General features: G+C 46.3%; 1 protein-coding gene across 1 annotated transcript in view; it reads left to right on the top strand.

Moving 5' to 3' along the window:
* COPS6 (COP9 signalosome subunit 6) overlaps nt 1–17,273 on the top strand; it is a 131,638-nt gene extending 114,365 nt beyond the window's left edge. The window contains exon 10 of the mRNA XM_069216789.1: nt 16,258–17,273. Within this exon, the coding sequence (XP_069072890.1) occupies nt 16,258–16,398 (141 nt within the window). The 3' untranslated portion in view covers nt 16,399–17,273. The remainder of the gene's footprint in view (nt 1–16,257) is intronic.
* Nucleotides 17,274–19,878: the final 2,605 nt, after the last annotated feature.

Below are 19,878 nucleotides of genomic sequence, written 5' to 3'. Positions count from 1 at the left end.
CCACAAAGAGCATTGGCGTTCTGTCTTGATCGTACTGAAGAGTTACGGGTGGATAATCAACTCTTTGTTAGTTATGTGGGTGCGAAGAGAGGCCCGGCGGTGCAGAAGAGAACCCTCTACAGATGGGTCGTACTCTGCATTAAAATGTGCTACTCATTGGCACATTTTCACATGCTCACTCTGCCAGAACTAAAGCTTCAACCACTGTTAGCATGTGCAGTTCCACTCTGGATATCTGCCAGGTGGCAAAGTGGGCATCCATGCACACATTTACTAAACACTACTGCCTTGCTTGTCAGGTCCGTCCTGCCGGATTTTCTGATGAGATCTTAGTTCGCAGACCCATCTCCAGGGATGGTATTACATGGGTATCTATTGTAAGGTAAGAAATCTGCAACTAGATGTCTCTATCAGATGGACAAGCTACTTACCTTTAACGCCTTAAAGACAATATCTAGTTGCAGATTAGTTACAGACCCACCAATTCCCCCCTGCTCTGCAAACTGATTTCTAGGGCCAGGGACTGCCCTTTTCAGGGCCCTAGTTTTGACGCACCAGTTGTAAATGTTCTTCATGGCTCTGCACTTCTGGCGTGGAAAGTTGTGAAAAGAAACTGACGTCAGCTTGCCAATGAGGCACCATATCTGGCGCGCATGACGCTGACAAAGGATGCAGAGCCCATTGACTTCACCTAACGGCGTCCATGGATACTGATTGAGAATCTCCAGATACATTCTGTCACCTGGAGAAAATTCTAAGGTAAGGAATCTGCAACAAGATATTGTCTCTACCAGATAAGGCATTACCAAAGGTAAGTAACTTGTCCTTCAGTAAAGCAGCCATTCTCACTTCACAGTTGGATTAATCCATTTAGTCCCCCCCATCTCTAATTCTAAGCTTGCCTGCTTTCAAAAGGAGGCAGATACCAGTGCTGCCCCATCATTTTCTGTTCCTCTTAACCCTTAGTTTTACCATCTTCTTAATCACCTGGTGCATTTCTGTTCACCCTCTCCTTGGCTCATTCGTGGGGTCCTTCAAATTTGATAGCTAAATATTTTTGGTTTCTCCTCACCCTATTCTTGCTATTTTTCACTTTAAATTTCTTTCATTGAGAAAGAATTGAGTGCGCTTTGAGTCGTAGAGGAAGTGGTTTTGTTTTCTGTTGGGGCTTCCACTTCGAAGCTATGAGAAGACTGCCAGTGTGGAGGGCCAATGTGGCAGGAGGAATCCTAAATTATAGAGACTGAACCCTACATAACAAGAAGTGCATCCACATATGACAGGCACGCACTCCTCCTAAAACTAATTTGCAACCGGAGCAGAGAGGAAGCGGCTTAATTCCTGTACCATGGCTGTGGTGCCGAAGACAACCTGGAATGAAGCACCCTTGTTGCGGGTGAATGGTTAAGCTAGTGCTGCCCAGCATAATTTGTATTTGTGTGTATTTGTAAAGCGCGTCCAGCCGTAGCATCGAAGCACTAAACGGAAAAGATGCAAGTGAAAGCAGAGAGAGGTGGAGGATCAACAGCAACATCTCAGGGGCAAGAAGTTTATAGGGTAACAAGCCATGTTTTCAGCTGTTTCCGGAAAGGCATGAATGTTTTTCACTTTCCTGAGACAGAGCGGGAGAGAATTCCATAGCTTAGCTGCTGCCACCAAGAAAGCTCTGTCACCCCATTTAGATTTCCTGCAACGGGGTCCTGAAGCCAGTTGGAGACTGGTGGATCTTAAGTGACGGCTAGGCACAGAACCATCGCAGAGTTGCACAAAGGTATTTGGAGCCCTGGGAATGTAGAGCCTTATGAGTGAGTGTAAGGAAATGTCTCCTTGGCATGGTTACCCCCTGACTTTTTGCCTTTGCTGATGCCAAGTTATGATTTGAAAGTGTGCTGAGGCCTGCTAATCAGGCCCCAGCACCAGTGTTCTTTCCCTAACCTGTACCTTTGTTTCCACAATTGGCACACCCTGGCATCCAGGTAAGTCCCTTGTAACTGGTACCTCTGGTACCAAGGGCCCTGATGCCAGGGAAGGTCTCTAAGGGCTGCAGCATGTCTTATGCCACCCTGGGGACCCCTCACTCAGCACAGACACACTGCTTCCCAGCTTGTGTGTGCTAGTGGGGATAAAAAGACTAAGTCGACATGGCACTCCCCTCAGAGTGCCATGCCAACCTCACACTGCCTGTGGCCTCTAGCAGGCCTTACAGCCCTAAGGCAGTGTGCACTATACCATAGGTGAGGGCATAAGTGCATGAGCACTATGCCCCTACAGTGTCTAAGCAAAACCTTAGACATTGTAAGTGCAGGGTAGCCATAAGAGTATATGGTCTGGGAGTCTGTCATGCACGAACTCCACAGCACCATAATGGCTACACTGAAAACTGTGAAGTTTGGTATCAAACTTCTCAGCATTATAAATGCACACTGATGCCAGTGTACATTTTATTGTAAAATACACCCCAGAGGGCATCTTAGAGATGCCCCTTAAACCTTAACCGACTACCAGTTTAGGCTGACTAGTTTTAGCAGCCTGCCACACACCAGACATGTTGCTGGCCACATGGGGAGAGTGCCTTTGTCACTCTGTGGCTAGTAACAAAGCCTGTAGTGGGTGGAGGCGCTTCTCACCTCCCCCTGCAGGAACTGTAACACCTGGCGGTGAGCCTCAAAGGCTCACCCCCTTTGTTACAGCACCCCAGGGCACTCCAGCTAGTGGAGTTGCCCGCCCCCTCCTGCCACGGCCCCACTTTTGGCGGCAAGGCCGGAGGAGATAATGAGAAAAACAAGGAGTCACTGGCCAGTCAGGACAGCCCCTAAGGTGTCCTGAGCTGGGGTGACTGACTTTTAGAAATCCTCCATCTTGCAGATGGAGGATTCCCCCAATAGGATTAGGGATGTGCCCCCCTCCCCTCAGTTAGGAGGCACAAAGAGGGTATAGCCACCCTCAGGGCTAGTAGCCATTGGCTACTAACCCCCCAGACCTAAACACCCCCCCTAAATCAAGTATTTAGTGGCTCCCAGAACACAGCAAGATAGACTCCTGCAACCTAAGACGAAGAAGGACTGCTGAGCTGAAAACCTGCAGAGAAGACGGAGACACCAACTGCTTTGGCTCCAGCTCTACCGGCCTGTCTCCCCACTTCTAAAGACACTGCTCCAGCGACGCGTTCCACAGGGTCCAGCGACCTCTGAAGCCTCAGAGGACTACCCTGCATCTAGAAGGACCAAGAACTCCCGAGGACAGCGGCTCTGTTCCACAAAGACTGCAACTTTGCTACAAAGAAGCAACTTTGAAACAACACACGTTTCCCGCCGGAAGCGTGAGACTTTGCACTCTGCACCCGACGCCCCCGGCTCGCCTTGTGGAGAACAAACACCACATGGAGGACTCCCCGGCGACTACGAGACCGTGAGTAGCCAGAGTTGACCCCCCTGAGCCCCCACAGCGACACCTGCAGAGGGAATCCCGAGGCTCCCCCTGACCGCGACTGCCTGCTTCAAAGACCCGACACCTGGTAAAGACACTGCACCCGCAGCCCCCAGGACCTGAAGGATCCGACCTCCAGTGCAGGAGCGACCCCCAGGTGGCTCTCTCCCTTGCCCAGGTGGTGGGTACCCCGAGGAGCCCCCCCTTGCCTGCCTGCATCGCTGAAGAGACCCCTTGGTCTCCCATTGAAACCTATTGTGAACCCGACCCCTGTTTGTGCACTGCACCCGGCCGCCCCCGTGCCGCTGAGGGGGTACTTTATGTGCTGGCTTGTGTCCCCCCCGGTGCCCTACAAAACCCCCCTGGTCTGCCCTCCGAAGACGCGGGTACTTACCTGCTGGCAGACTGGAACCGGGGCACCCCCTTCTCCATTGAAGCCTATGCGTTTTGGGCACCACTTTGACCTCTGCACCTGACCGGCCCTAAGCTGCTGGTGTGGTAACATCGGGGTTGCCCTGAACCCGCAACGGTGGGCTACCTTGGACCTTACTTTGAACCCTGTAGGTGGTTTACTTACCTGCAAATCTAACTAACACTTACCTCCCCCAGGAACTGTTGAAAATTGCACAGTGTCTAGTTTTAAAATAGCTATATGTCATTTGTGTGAAAACTGTATATGCTATTTTGCTAATTCAAAGTTCCTAAAGTTCCTAAGTGAAATACCTTTCATTTAAAGTATTGTTTGTAAATCTTGAACCTGTGGTTCTTAAAATAAACTAAGAAAATATATTTTTCTATACAAAAACCTATTGGCCTGGAATTGTCTCTGAGTGTGTTCCCCATTTATTGCCTGTGTGTGTACAACAAATGCTTAACACTACCCTCTGATAAGCCTACTGCTCGACCACACTACCACAAAATGGAGCATTAGAATTATCTCTCTTTGCCACTATCTTACCTCTAAGGGGAACCCTTGGACTCTGTGCATGCTATTTCTTACTTTGAAATAGTACATACAGAGCCAACTTCCTACAGTGAGGCAGAGAGCTTTAAATAAAATGCGCTTCTCCACAGGTAGCCAATGCAGCCGCCTAAGACTTTCACTGGCGGACACTGCCTGTAGTAGTTCCAACACCAGGCGAGCTGCGGTGTTCTGTATGAGTTGCAGCTTGTGAAGAGAGCCTTGGTTGATGTTCAACATCAAAGCACTGCAGTAGTCCAGTTTAGATATGACTAAAGCGAGTATCACTGAAATCCTGAGATCCTTCTGGATGAAGGGTAATATTTTCTTGAGGGTTTTAATCACCCAGAAACAGGTTTTCACTGGTTGACAATGCCATGTCTTTTGACCTACAGGTTAAACAAACAGGATCCCTACATTTCTCACTACCGGTAAAGGAGCAGGTAGGTCACCGCAGGATTTTGGCCACCAGTGAGAGCTGTTAGCACCAAAAAAACAATATTTCAGTTTTCTCACTGTTACTTTTTAGCCAATTCTGGATCATCCACTTGTTGATGTCATTCATACAATAGTGAAACCTATCTGCTACATCCTCCCAGTTCCTGTTAACTGGGATGATAAGCTGGGTATCATCAGCGTATGAGGAGACCTGAAAGCCAGACGAGTGCACCAACTTCGCCAGTGGTGCCACATACAGATTGAACAGGGTGGGGCTGAGTGATGATCCCTGGGGGACCCCACAAGGAAGTTGGAACGGGGCTGCTCTAAAGTCCCCACAGCTAACAATGGTATATCTTTCACACAGAAAAGACTCAAGACTATCCAGTGAGCTGTCTCTTACCCCAGCGTGATACAGACAACTCATCAGTTGTGGTGCGATGGTATCAAAAGCAGCCAAAAGGGATAATAATTCCAGACTGGTTCCCCCACCTTGGTCCATCATATGACGGATTGAGTCAGTGGTGGCAATAAGGGCAGATTCTGTGTTGTATGCTTTCCGAAACCTGTGCTGAGAGAGGTCTAAACAGTCATTTTCCCGGAGGAAACGGGCTAATTCCATACAGAGGTGCTTTTCTAGAATTATAGCCTGGGTAGGTAATAACAAGATAGGGTAGAGATTCTGAAGATCATTAGGGCCGCCTCCTGGTTTCTTTTTAGGAGGGATTACAATTGCTTCTTTCCAGGAGGGGGTGGGGGGAAGGTCCCGGTATTCAACACCTAAGCCAATTCCTATGCCTTGGACACCAGGTCAGAGGCAAGCCTCAGTGCTTTGGTGGGGCAGGTATCTTCTGGGGACTCTGACCTAACCCCTGACAGCAGTGCTTTAATTCTGTTTGCTGACAGCAGGTGGAAGTTGGTGAGTAGGGCACCGCTGTGGACCTCGGTGCCAACCCTTAAAACTCCAGATCCGAAGGATGCTGGGCAAAATTAGCTTTGATCTGTAAGACTTTGTTTAAAAAAAAAAAAAAAAAGTCTGCCACCTTGTCACAGAAGGCTTGGGAATTCTCTAGTTCTGGGGGGGTGGCCAGGAGGTAAGGTAGCAAACCACCCTAAAGAGTTTCCTAGGAGCCTTAGCTGCTTCCTTAATTTTAAGAGTGAACTATTCGGGTTTAGCTTTCCTAATCGCCTGTTTATAGTCCCCAAGCAGAGTCCTAAGCTTGTGTCTCTCAGCTGAGTTTTGGTCTAATTTCCATCTGCGCTCCTGCCGCCTGTACTGTCTTTGCAGGTCTTTGTGTTCCTTGGTATACCATGGGGTTGAGCCCTTCTTACTAATCAAGGGTCTAGTCATCTTCAAGGGGGCTAGAAAGTTAATTGCTGCCCTTATCCCTTGTTCATACCTATCCACCGAGGAGCTAAACATCCCCCTGTCCTGTTTCCAGCCACCCTTAAAGGCCTTTGCAAACTTCTGCTCCCCAATTCTACCCCAATGTGTGACCATCTTGGCCCCTGGAGGGATATAAGTGCGTTTCCCCCCTTCCAGCCACACTGAAGCATAGCAGATGATCAGACCAATCTAGGGCTACAGTCTCCATAAAAGAGCAGCTATCATGTTGTGAGAAAATACTGTCCAGGCTATGCCCTGCGCGGTGGGTAGCCGACGTAACCTTAGGGTCCCACTCAAAATGAGACATCCGGTCAAGGAAGGAACCGGTAGCACTGTCCTGTTTATCCTCAAGGTGGAAGTTAGTCGCCCAGCACGATGCTAGAGGTCCTAATAAGTGGTTCAGTAACAGTTAGCCAGGGAGGTAACAAAGCTGCACGGCGGCAGTTCAGTTCGGGAGGAGTAACGTTGCATAGAGGATATGAAGAATGTTACCCACGCCTTTCTGCTTCTAGAAACCTTTTGAGGGTGCCTCCAGCGCTGTCTGACGTGTGCGAGTCTTCCTACAAAGTGGCCCTCTGTGGCACTGTTGTGGGGAAGCTTTTCTTGCGGAGTTAACGACCCTGGTCAGCATGAGACAGTCTTCCAAGCATCTTGAAAGAAAAGGATCTGCATCTGACGTGCGCTTCAGCCAATAGAGTCCGATGTGGCGTCCAGGGGACTGTAGACCTTCATGTGGCTCCCTGTAAAATTGCAGGTAGTATATGATGCTGGGACCCTCTTTCACACACCTGCATAGATTGTGACTTCAGCCTCGATGCGTGACGGTACCAGTGTTCTGAAGTACTTGAGTTTCATTCTCCAGTGGGTGTTCATATACTGTAGAATGTGGCAAGGGATTCATTGTTTTCATGCTGTGAAGTCTTCTATACAATATATAAGTTGGGTTGCTTCTGCTTCCCCTCTTCCTAGTTTCTCTGGTATCTGTGTTAAAAGACCCAGTGTACAAGGCTGGACTGATGTGGTTCTGGTGACAAATATGACACAACAAAGCTAGTAATATGCCATCTGAATAGAATTTCTATATTGCTTGTGGTTTCAGTATCTTTGCTTGTATGTGTTTTTAGTACAACATGAACCTAGCAGAGCGGCGTCCAAGCACCTCGCGATTACATAGAGGCTTACAATCTCTGGTAGCTCTCTGCTCACCAGCAGCCACAACATCGTCAGACTAAGAAGTGTGGGGGGAAAAAAAGGAGGAAAAAACCCCCAGCAGTGCTCCTATTGAAGAATGAATTGAAAGCTCACCTCTTAAAAGACCACTGCGTCACAGCAGATTCACACACACCAGTCACCTCTCCTTCACTTGTTGGCTTTAGGCTTCTCTTTGACTCTCGCAGAACTCCTGTACCTGTTGACTAACTTTCCACTATGGAAATGCCACATAAATACATCGATTGATGTTTTTGATGATAAAAGGGGACTGTTGCTGCATCGTGATGTAGCGTTGCTTAGAGGTGCTTTTTGTCAGCTTTTTCCTAAATTGCTTCCGTCTTTGTTTTTATAAGGTGATAGAAGCAGTAGCCTGTACCCTTTTTCTTATAATAAACTGTTAAACCATAAATCTGTTTCAATAATTGCCTCTAAATATTTTCTCGTTTGCCACACTTAATTGTGGCCTGCTGTGGAACATTCCTTCATGGCTCAACTTGCGACCTTCTTTATAATAATTAACCCCTTCACTGCCGGGCCTTTTCCCCCTCCTGTGTCGAGCCTTTTTTTGGCTATTTGGGGCAGTTCGCGCTTGGACCCTCATAACTTTTTGTTCACATAAGCTACCCTCGCCAAATTTGCGTCCTTTTTTTTCCAACATCCTAGGGATTCTAGAGGTACCCAGACTTTGTGGGTTCCCCAGAAGGAGGCCAGGAAATTAGCCAAAATACAGTGAAAATTTCGTGTTTTTTTTTAAAAATGTGAAAAGGGGGCTGCAGAAGAAGGCTTGTGGTTTTTCCCCTGAAAATGCCATCAACAAAGGGTTTGCGGTGCTAAAATCACCAGCTTCCAAGCTTTCAGGAACAGGCAGACTTGAATCAGAAAACCCAGTTTTTCAACCCAATTTTGGCATTTTACTGGGACATACCCCATTTTTACGATTTTACAACAGAAATGGGCGTGAATCCAATGCTGGATCCCAGAAACCGAAACATTTCTGAAAAGTAGACAAAATTCTGAATTCAGCAAGGGGTCAATTGTGTAGATCCTACAAGGGTTTTCTACAGAAAATAACAGCTGAAAAAAAGAAAATATTGAAATTGAGGTGAAAAAAAACTGCAATTGTGCTCTACGTTTTACTCTGTAACTTCTTCCTGCAATGTCAGATTTTTGAAAGCAATATACCTTTACGTCTGCTGGACTCTTCTGGTTGCGGGGATATACAGGGCTTGTAGGCTCATCAAGATCCCTAGGTACCCAGAGCCAATAAATGAGCTGCACCTTGCAATGGGGTTTCATTCTATTTCTGGTATGCAGCAATTGATTTGCTGAAATATAAAGAGTAAAAAATAGCTACCAAGAAAACCTTTGTACTTCCAAAATGGGCACAAGATAAGGTGTTGAGGATCAGTGGTGGTTTGCACATCTCTGAATTCCGGGGTGCCCATACTAGCATGTGAATTACAGGGCACTTCTCAAATAAACGTCTTTTTTACACACTCTTATATTTGGAGGGAAAAAATGTAGAGAAAGACAAGGGGCAATAACACTTGTTTTGCTATTCTATGTTCCCCCAGGTCTCCCGATAAAAATGGTACCTCACTTGTGTGGGTAGGCCTAGCGCCCGCAACAGGAAATGCCCCAAAACACAACGTGGAGACATCCCATTTTTTCACAGAAAACAGCTGTTTTTTGCAAAGTGCCTACCTGTAGATTTTGGCCTCTAGCTCAGCCGGCACCTAGGGAAACCTACCAAACCTGTGCATTTTTGAAAACTAGAGACCTAGTGGAATCCATGATGGGGTGATTTGTGGGGCTCTGACCAGGTTCTGTTACCCAGAATCCTTTGCAAACCTCAAACTTTGGCTTAAACACATTTTCCTCACATTTCGGTGACAAAGTTCTGGAATCTGAGAGGAGCCACAAATTTCCTTCCACCCAGCGTTCCCCCAAGTCTCCCGGTAAAAATGATAGCTCACTTGTGTGGGTGGGCCAGGTGCCTGCAACAGAATAAGGCCCAAAACTTGTAGAGATAGAGGGGATAGCACAGCGAGCTGATAAGGACATATTCTTCTTTTATACATCTTTAGGCTGACTCTGCTTTGGGGACCCACACAAGTGAGGTGTCATTTTACTTGAAAGACTGAGGGTAACGCTGGGGAGTAGGAATTTTGTGCTGGAGTGGTGATCGTACAAACGAAAGTCAGGAAAATATGCTTTTTTTAAGCAAATTTTGAGGTTTGCAGAGGAGTCTGGGTAAGAAAATGTTGGGGGATCCACGCAAGCCACACCTCCCTGGACTCCTTGGGGTGTCTAGTTTTAAAAAATGTCTGGGTTTGGTAGGTTTCCCTAGATGAAGGCCGCACCCAGGACCAAAAACATAGGTGCCCCCCTCAACAAACACAGGTAGTTTTTTAATATATCATTTTGATGTGTCCACATACGTCTGTGATGTGCCAAACACTAAAACTGTGAAAATAAATGCACTTAGGTTATGTGAAAAAGACCCCTCACCCACCCACCAACCAAGTTGGTGGCATGCTTCATCATCGGGGTCCCACCCGAGGCACCTAACGTGTCACAGGTGTGCTGCGACGCCTGATTACAGCGGAGCAGGTTTTGTCATTTTTACCACACATTCTGGTTGGATTTGGCACGAGGGTGAGTGATGGTTCAGTGGATCAAATGTTATTAACCGAGATTTCACAAAAATGAAATGCACTGTTAATAACTGAAAGGCAAAAAACTGAACCAATGACTCACAGCTCGTGAGCTGTAAAGCCGCAACAAGGCACCAACTGCTTTACAGTCCATTCACACACCTTTCATACATGACACGCACAAGACATTCACACCGCCAGCCACGGGCCCAGCACATTACAACACTTACATCGACAGACAGCGCCACTCAAGGGCCCATCACTTACATATGCCCACATGCCTGATAAAACAATCACACCAGCTGATGGAAGTGTGTGGACTGGTGTTTGGCTGGCCATGTGTTGCAGTAGCCAACAGCAAGTCAATATGTACACCCTCAGCCAAGCCCCACTCCACACACAATGGCATCACTTTTTTTTTTTTTTTTAACAAAGAAACCTCTAACTAATTAGAAATCATTACAAAACTACAAACACAAAAGCTCTAACTAAGTACATGACAGAAATGCTTACCATGAAACTGAACACATGAAAATACAAAACAGACATGAGTTTACACTCATGGTTGTTCCCAGTAATTCTTCTTGGTGTGGTAATTCTTAAAACCACCACCCACACACAGCCCAGGCTTTGAAATACAATCTGGGCAGTACATTTGAGTCTCCCTCCGGATACCTCTTCGAAAACACACTCTACATTTCTTAGCTGGAAAGTCTTTTTTGGGTGTGGGAGGAATGTGCTCAGCACAGTGGCGATCTTTCAATCTAGCCACATCCTCCACCACTGCTTCTCTAGGAACTCTGGCCTGTTCCACCACAATAAGGCTCTCTATCACTGACTCCTGAAATTTCACAAATGTCATCTTTGACTCTGGAGACCTATCCTTAAACACAATAAAAGCATTAAAAGTTGCTAAGTGGAAGAGGGGAATTGCTAACTTCTTATACCAAACGTAAGACTTACGAATAGCAGTATAAGGTTCCAACCTCTGATCAACTCTATCTACACCTCCCATGTGCTTATTATAATCTAAAATGCACACAGGTTTGCGCACTTCAGCAACCTGGCCCCAAACAGTCACGGGGGAAGTACTCATCATGGATGGTACTTAGCATGTAGACATCCCTCCTGTCTGAAAACTTCAAAGCTAGCAGCTCATCTTTCCGCAAGGCACTGCACTGTCCCCTCTCAAGTTTTTTTTACAGACAAGCTCCCTTGGATAGCCTTTCCGGTTACAACGAATTGTGCCACAAGCAACAGTGTCCACTCTAAACAATTCCTTGAACAACTGCACTCCAGTGTAAAAGTTATCTACATACAAATGGTGAACTTTGTTGAACAGTCGTCTACCAAGTTCCCACACAATATTCTCAGTAACTCCAAAAGTGGGAGGACAACCAGGGGGGTCAATACTGGAATCCCTACCAGTGTAGACACGGAAATTATACACACATCCTGTACTATCAGACAGCATATACAATTGAATTCCACATCGTACCCTCTTGCTAGGAATGTACTGCCTAAAAACCAAACAACCCTTGAAGAGGACCAAAGACTCGTCCACAGCTATTTCTTTGCCTGGAACATAGACCTCTGAAAACCGATCTACAAAATGATCAAGGACAGGCCTAATCTTAAAAAGAAGGTCAGAATCAGGGTGATCTCGTGGCAAGGCTAATGCATTGTCAATAAAATGCAGCATCCTAAGTAGAAGCAAATACCGATTACGACTCATTGTTGCAGGAAATATAGCTGTTGCCATCAAGGGACTAGTAGACCAATAAGAAGCCAGTGACTGCTTCCTTATCAACCCCATCAAAAGAGTCAAACCTAAAAACCTTTTCATCTCCTCCAAATTTGTGGGAATCCACTGGGCAGCTCTAGAGTGCGGCCTAAGTCTAGCAGCATTGTCCCTCAAATACTGCTCCGCATACAAATTAGTCTGCTCAACAATCTCTTCCAAAAACACATCATCCACAAATAACTCAAAGAAATTGACAGGCAAAAAGTTCTCAGTATTGACGATACACCCCGGGAGACCAGTAAGGGCAGGCAACTCTGGCTGCTCCATGTTTGTTGCAACCCAGAGTTCAGGTCTTCTAACGGGGAAACCTTTCAGCCCCAGGTTGCTGCAGTAATGGCACATCATTGTCCTCCTCTGAAACAGGCCCTTCATCTGCACTGAGTGTGGCTTCCTGATCAGAAGATTCCTCTCCGGCAGAAACTTCACTGCCAGAATCCCTCACTTCCTCCTCTGCCTCAGAGTCCGTCTCATAATCATGATCAGACAATGACTCAAAAAGCATACCAACCACCTGTTAAGCGGTCATCCTGCGGCTAGCCATGATCTTTCCTACTAAAATTAACTGGACAAATGCACCACCAACAACCAGCACTGTGTAAGATACGCAATAGTGTAGCTTTATTAGTAAGAGTTATAAACTCAAAAACTATACCGCTCACTTGCCTGAAAAAGCTTGAATCACCAGCAACTACTCTACACAGACACAGCAATCACCAATGATATCCCACTAAAAAGAAAGAAAGAAAAGCAAATTAGAAATAAGACAACACAAATATCATTGTGCACAAATCTAAGGACAATTTCACACAAACCTGCATTTAGTACACCACCTACAAACATGTCATTCATGCATGGCAACAATACTCCTTTGGAGTAAATTGTTTTTACTTACCTAAAACATGCAACTATGCAAACCGCAGGTCAACCACCGCCAAAACCGCAAGGAGCCACAGCAAAGAAAGCAAAAGCTTTGAACTAGAACAAAAAGGAGGAAAAAATTATCACAAATGTAAATACTTCGTCAGTTGACAAACATCCCACCATCAAGCATTTAGAAATTGGTGCCTAAGTGGATTCTGCCATAGGGGCAGATGGGCCTACTAAAAAATAGGCATATCTGCCCCAAGGAGGGCAGAAAATACCTTTAGTAGTGTCCACAAGGGCCCACCCCCAAACAAAAAAACAAACCACACACACACACTATCCCTGGTGCCTACGTGGCTTCTGCCCCCATTGGGGGCAGATGGGCCTAAAAGAAATAGGCCCATCTGCCCCCAAGGGGGGCAGAAATGGCCAACAGTTCAATGCCCCCCTTGGGGGGGGGTGCCCCCACATAAATAAACATATATTTTTTTAAATACCTGGCATTCTAGTGGTTTCTGCCCCTCTTGGGGTCAGATCAGCCTAAAAATATTAGGCTGATCTGTCCCTAAAGGGGACAGAAATGGCCTTGGTACACGTGCCCCCTCTCTCTCTCTCTCTCTTTTCTCCCCCCCTATCTATCCCTGGTGTGTAAGTGGCTTCTGCCCCCCTTGGGTGCAGATCAGCCTAAAAATAATAGGCCGATCTGCCCCCACGGGGGGACAGAAATGGCCACAATAACGATGCTCCCAAAAGGGAGCGACCCTTGCCCAAGGAGCCGCTCCCAAGTACAAGCATTTACAAAATAGTAAAAAAAAAAAAAAATCCCTGGTGTCTAGTGGATTCTGCCCCCAAGGGGGGGCAGAAATGCCCACAATAAAGATGCCCCCAAAAGGGAGCGACCCTTGCCCAATGGGCCGCTCCCAAGTACAAGCACTTACAAAATAGTAAAAAAAAAAAAAAAAAAAAATCCCTGGTGTCTAGTGGATTCTGCCCCCCTTGGGGGCAGATCGGCCTAAAAATAATAGGCCGATCTGCCCCAAGGGGGGGCAGAAATGGCCACAATAACGATGCCCCCAAAAGGGAGCGACCCTTGCCCCAGGGGCCGCTTTCCGATGCAACACTTTACAAAATATACACACAAAAAAAAATCCCTGGCGTCTAGTGGGCATTTCTGCTGCCTGATCGCAATGCGATCGGGCAGCAGGAATGCTGAAAGAGACACCGGGGGAAAGGAAAATCGTTTCCTTTCCCCCGTGCCTCTTTGGCCCAAACCCCCCACCCGCCGGAGGAGAAACCTACCTGTTTCTCCGTGGATCGCACTGGAAGCAAAGGCTTCCAGTGCAACCAGCACTGGGTAATGAGGTCAGCGCGCTGGTGTCCTTACAGGGGGGTGGAAGGGGAAGGCCTTCCCCTTCCATTCCCACCTTGGGGGTGGGGGGGGGAACCCCACGGAGGGAGCGCTAGCGCTCCCTCCTAGCTCCGTGCCGAGGACGTAATGGTTACGTCCTCGGCACAGGAGCAGTGTGCCACGGGACGTAACCGTTGCGTTCGCGGCACAGAAGAGGTTAATGATCGATTTGTATCAATGTTGCATCCTCTTTTGTAGGACATTCGTCCGTGAAGCACTTTGGAAAAAGCTCTACATAAGTGAACTAAAGAATATAAGTAATTAGATCAAATCGGATGTTGCGAAATGCAGTTGTTCTAAATAAATGTTTTAGAAAAACAAAATTGGATGAAGATATTTGGGGAAAAACATTCATATATGAATGGCTTTCAAAATAAAAACGAAGGCATGAAGAGTGGTGGTATACCACCCAGAGAATTGCGCCACCCACAACCTGTTATGTCTTGAACCAGAAATCTTGTGTCCACAAACTCCAAACCCAATATTTATGGGCCCACATACATGAGGCCGGTTTCATTAGGCACAGATGCACACCAGTGAAAGAGAACACAGCCCAGCTTCACCCGACCCCCTGAAGCATCAAGAGGGGCAGCATATCATACCTCCTCCAAACAGGTCTCCTGCCAATGACAGAGCCCAGGGTTGTGGGTATTCTCATAGTCCCACGTGCCCATCCCAATCCTAGTGTCACAAGCACCACACAGAGGGAGCAGACAACTCTCCACATCCACCCCTCGTCCCAGAACCTGTCTGTGCACTCACTCCTTTCACCTGCTTTGAGCTGGTGGAAATGTCTGTTGTCCCTTAGTGTAGGGCATACCCCTCCGGATTTGGGGTTTCCCGTCCCGCTGGTGTCCCCACTGAAAGATCCACCAAACCTGTAATGGGGCATTAACTGTTGGGGTGCTTCAAGTTGAAGAGGAGGGATAGCTTAGGGCCATGGGTGGATGTTAATGGGCTTTGAGGGCAGAATGGAGTTTCCCAAATTGTAGCAATATTTTAAGATTTTTGTTGAGAAATACAGATGTCCTATATCTTCGGATTGTGACTGGGATGGAGTGAGTAAAGGCATTTATTATGTGGATCATCTATATAGGTCGATTACATGCAATGAAGGATTTATTTTGGCCCATCTCTGGATCCATGTTGAAAACATGTTTTGTAATGAAAAATGCTGAGAATGGTTTTCCTCTCTTTGAGAGAGAACTTCTCCATCGGGTTCCTTAGTGTGGTGTGCGGTAGAAAACCTGACAGTTGGAATTCTGGCGAGGGAAGGTTTGAGGTTGCTGGTCCCAGTTTTGCTGTAGTTTGGATCATCCATAATAAAATGTATAGGTTACTAAATTTTATGGTAAGTTCCAAGTTATTGAGTGTAAGGTGTACACTGCTATGCTTTCATTGTTAACGGGGTGTCCCAGGATGGCAATGGCTAATGATTCAGGCATGTGAACCTATTAAGGACACCAATGCATCAGAATTGGAGTTAGAGGTAAGTAACCTTTTTCCTTCTGCCAACACAGAGTAATTTGAGAATTTACTCTAAAGAGGGTGCTCTGAGAGATTTTGCCTTATCTTATAGACTGCAGTTTGTGGTGCTTTACTTCTGCAGAGGGTGCTGTTAGCAGTTATTTTATTATACACAGTACTGAAAGATAGGGTTTGGTTTCTGCAGAGTGTTCTTGCGGTTTTTCTACTGCAGAAGACAGTCTGCAGATCAGGGTAGCTTCCTAGGCAGAACCAAAACCCTCACGGGGCACAATGATGATGGCTCTTATACTTTTGAAGCTGCTGTAAGAAAATGTCTTGTGCTTTGTAGGGTTTAGTGTGAGGGTACTTTCTGATTCACACTGGTCTGTTTTAGATGGGCTTGTATTCTGTACAGGGCCGTTACACAAGCTGCTTGTGTTCTGTAGTGGCTGATTTCACAGGTGGCCCTGTTCTAGACAGGCCACTGTAGTAGGGGACCTTGTGTTCTGTGTAAAGATTATTGTAAGTAAGGAACAGCAGTACAGAATTCTCTTGTAAGTAGATGTGTGGCACAGACAGTACCTGCCACACCACATTTCCTCACACCATCTTTTTCTCTTGTTTTCCCTCCAGCAATGCAATGATGTTGGGCTGATGGCTTATCTGGGGACCATCACCAAAACCTGCAACACCATGAACCAGTTTGTAAACAAGTTTAACATCCTGTATGACCGGCAAGGCATCGGGCGGCGTATGCGTGGACTCTTTTTTTGAACACTCACCGTCGTTCCTACCGTGACATCAAGCACTTCCTTCAAGCCATGGAAGTAGGGTGGAGAAGTTGGAAGAACAACAGACATTACCTTCTGAGATAAGCTGTCTGTAGGGCACAAACTTTGGACACGTGAGGATTTTAGATGTGCAATTCTCATGAGGGGTTCTTTACAGATTGAACTATTACTCTGCCTCTGCAAAGCAATGACCCCCACTGTGTTCATCAGGTCTGATTTAAGGAACTGGCCACCTGCAAGTCTCTTGGTTCCTAATTTTTTTTCCCCCAAGCTGGTGACTTGTGCTGACCTAGTGAACATCACAGAAGTTATCCTCCTGTTTAATAGCCCAAGTCTGCCTTCCTTTCCTAATTTTGAAGCCTCACCGCTGTGATAGGCTTTTTCTGTTCATACTGAAGGAAGCTCTAGCTATGATAGCAACTCTCATTCTCTTTGCCATTATCCCTGGTACCTGCTGTCAATGCTGTTTGTCTTACTTCAGTGTGAGAGGCATTCTGTCTTACTTCAGTGTGAGAGGCATTCTGTCCATCCATGTCCTTGCAGCCATTTCACTGTTTGTTTGGTTGTTTTTCCCCTCTTGGTTACATAGTTTCAAGGCTGGGTCTCCTGTTATCGGAGTCAGACTGCTGGTGCTTCCAGTTGTAAAAAGAGAGCGAAGCAGAGTCTTGGAAGGCGAATGACCATGAATATGCTCACATAAGGAAACTCTAACAGAGATCTATGCTCATACCTGTTGACTCTGAGTATCAGCCTTCATTAGCCAGGCTCCTTTTCGGACAGGTGGCTGCTTTCTCGGAGGCACCACCATACATTTGTGTTTCTGTTTGTTGGTCTTTAAATATATTGAAGTAAATCAAATATCTTGTGTGTTCCTTCCAAGCTCTATGGTTAAACATTGTGACAGAATTTTAAAAACTAGCATTTGCAATGCAGTAGGTCTCGCATTTGTGAGTTAATGCTATTGGCGTTGTAAATGACAGTCTCGTTTACCTATGTGTTTTGGTTTGGAGTGTAGTGTATGTATGCCAATGCAAACATCAACCCTCCCAGGTCTGTCGCTGTGGGAGAGAGGACACAAGGCTGCCATCTTGGGAGTGTTTGCCTCAGTCCTACAGACTGGCTGTGATATTATACACAAGAGTCCAGAGGGTGATGGGTAAGCGCTCTGCGCCTGTGACAGAACTGGGGGTGGTGGGGTATTTGAGGTGGGGTCTCTTCAAACAGGAAGCAGTGCAGTTTTAGACAGCGCTTCTGGAAGTGGCATCTGCAAGGTCGCAGTGGCTGTGAGGAGACTGTCAAAGCCATGACACCAGTGAATTCTGAGAGAAGGAAGTGATGGAGTTTGCTTTGGTTTTGTGCCCTATGATATGCTGCTTCTCTCACTGTTGCACTCTTGTGTTAGCTTCTTTGTGCTACAGCGTTCAGAAGATGTCTGCCTTTACTACCTGAACTCTATCTGAAGCGGCCCAATTTACTTCCAAAGGCTAGATGTTTTTTGCTATCAAGCTTGAGGCCGTGAAGTGCTTGGGTCTGGAATCCCAACTCCTTTTCCACTATTTTGGAGACACCTTTCGCCATCTTCTTGCCTAAAACTAACGTATGTGTTTGGTTGGTGACCTTCCGGAGATTATCAAGAGCACGTGCTATCACCTGGTGTTAAGCTCTACTCAAGTCAATTGGTTAATGCACCACTGCAGAGGTCTTGACAGAATGAGAATGTCACAGATTTCAATCCTGACATAGCTTTTTCATTTCATCTCTGCAAGGTCGATGCAAGTGAATTATAGTGATTTTGTTAAGAATGGCACCTGCCTTGCAGCGCTATGAAATGGTAGAACCTGTAGTACCAAGCGCTATATACAACACATTCTTTAAAAGGTAATTCCCAGACTGCCCCAACACGTACCAGACAAAGAACCCTAGGGGAAGATGATGTGGCATAAGGGCCAGAGCTGCAGACTTTGGTGTTGGGGAACACAGTTCAAGTCTCGGTGCCGGCTCAACATCCCATGATTCTGGACAAATCACTTCATCACTGCTTGCTACCAAAAATGAATGTGTTCTTGTGTAAGGTAACCAGTGTTCATGAAAAGCACTGTAAAACCTTTCATATCAAGTTTGCGCCATATAAAACTGCAAAAAAAAGCACTCCAATAACTTTTGTGTCGAGTTCACACTACACAAAACTTCAAAAAAATAAAAAAGCCAGACAACGGAAAGAAACAGCAAGATGCCCAAAACCAAGGAAGATGAAGAAACAACATACACCATGAGCGAAGCAGCAAGACAAAAGAAAAAATAGTGCACCACACTAAGGTCCCAATAGTGCATTAATTCCATGTAGCAGGGTCAGACTCCAAGGCGGTAACAAAACTGCCTAAAGGAGGGACACATTAAAAGCATTTACCAATGACATCAAGGCTTTTTTTTTATTTTTTAAGTCAGGCCCAGAAACGAATTAAAGTGATTGGCGTGGTTAAAGCCCTCAAAATAGATTACATGTTGAGAAGAGCAGAGCTTGAACGCTGCTATGCTCAACCTAAAAATAATATTCCTGGCATATGCTTTTCTTCTGCCTCAAAGGCAATGCTATTTCCATCCTCTCCACAAGCTGGAAACCTGTGCACTGCTGTGGCAGTATACTGAAGTATCCTACCAATGCCTACATTTGCCATTGGATAGTTCCTGTGTTGCAGAAGACAACAAAAAACTGTCAAGCAAGATGGCCAAGTGAACTATGGTCCTTGTGACAGATATTAGCCACCATGCTGCAGAAAATGGCAGCCACTATTCTTTCTTTTGATGTGTTATGCAGATTTGTAGAGCGCACTATCACTTCAGAGGGTATCCTGGCTCTGAGCAGGTGAGTCACTACCACACCTAGGGCCTAACGGGACATTGCAATGAAAGGTCACCAGCTTCTTGCAGAGTTCAAGAAGTGAGGAGAAGGCTCTTATTTGTAGCGGCATGTCATTCCACACTTTAGGAGCGACATGGCAGAAGGCTCAAACCCCAAATCTGTTTTTCCGTATGCGTGGTATTTGTGCAAGCACAAGTCGAGATGAGCGGAGGAGTTTGTAAGGGTTGTGAAAGCAGATACAATTGTTGAGGTATGCTAGACCGGTGTTAAGTAGTGCTTTAAAAGTGTGGGTGAGGAGTTTGAATTGTGCTTGTCAGTGGAAGGCCAGTGCAGCTCCTTCAGATGTGTTGTGATATGAGTGAGCGTGGGAGGTTAACAGTGAGGTTAACAGGGATTCTGGCTGCCAAGTTCTGATTTGTCTGCATACTTCTGATGAGTTTTTATGTTGATCCTGGCACAGAGGGTGCTCCCGCAGTCTAGCTTGCTTGTGACCAAGGCATGCATGACAGTTTTCTGGGTGCTAGTAGGGAACCATTTGAAAACCTTCCTCAGCTTCTTCAAGGTATGGAAGCATGAAGCGGTGATGACACTGACTTGGGCAGT

Source organism: Pleurodeles waltl, chromosome 12, assembly GCF_031143425.1.
Source record: "Pleurodeles waltl isolate 20211129_DDA chromosome 12, aPleWal1.hap1.20221129, whole genome shotgun sequence".
NCBI lineage: Eukaryota > Metazoa > Chordata > Amphibia > Caudata > Salamandridae > Pleurodeles > Pleurodeles waltl.
The sequence above is the reverse complement of the archived record's forward strand: the minus strand, read 5'-3'. Positions and strand labels throughout refer to the sequence as shown.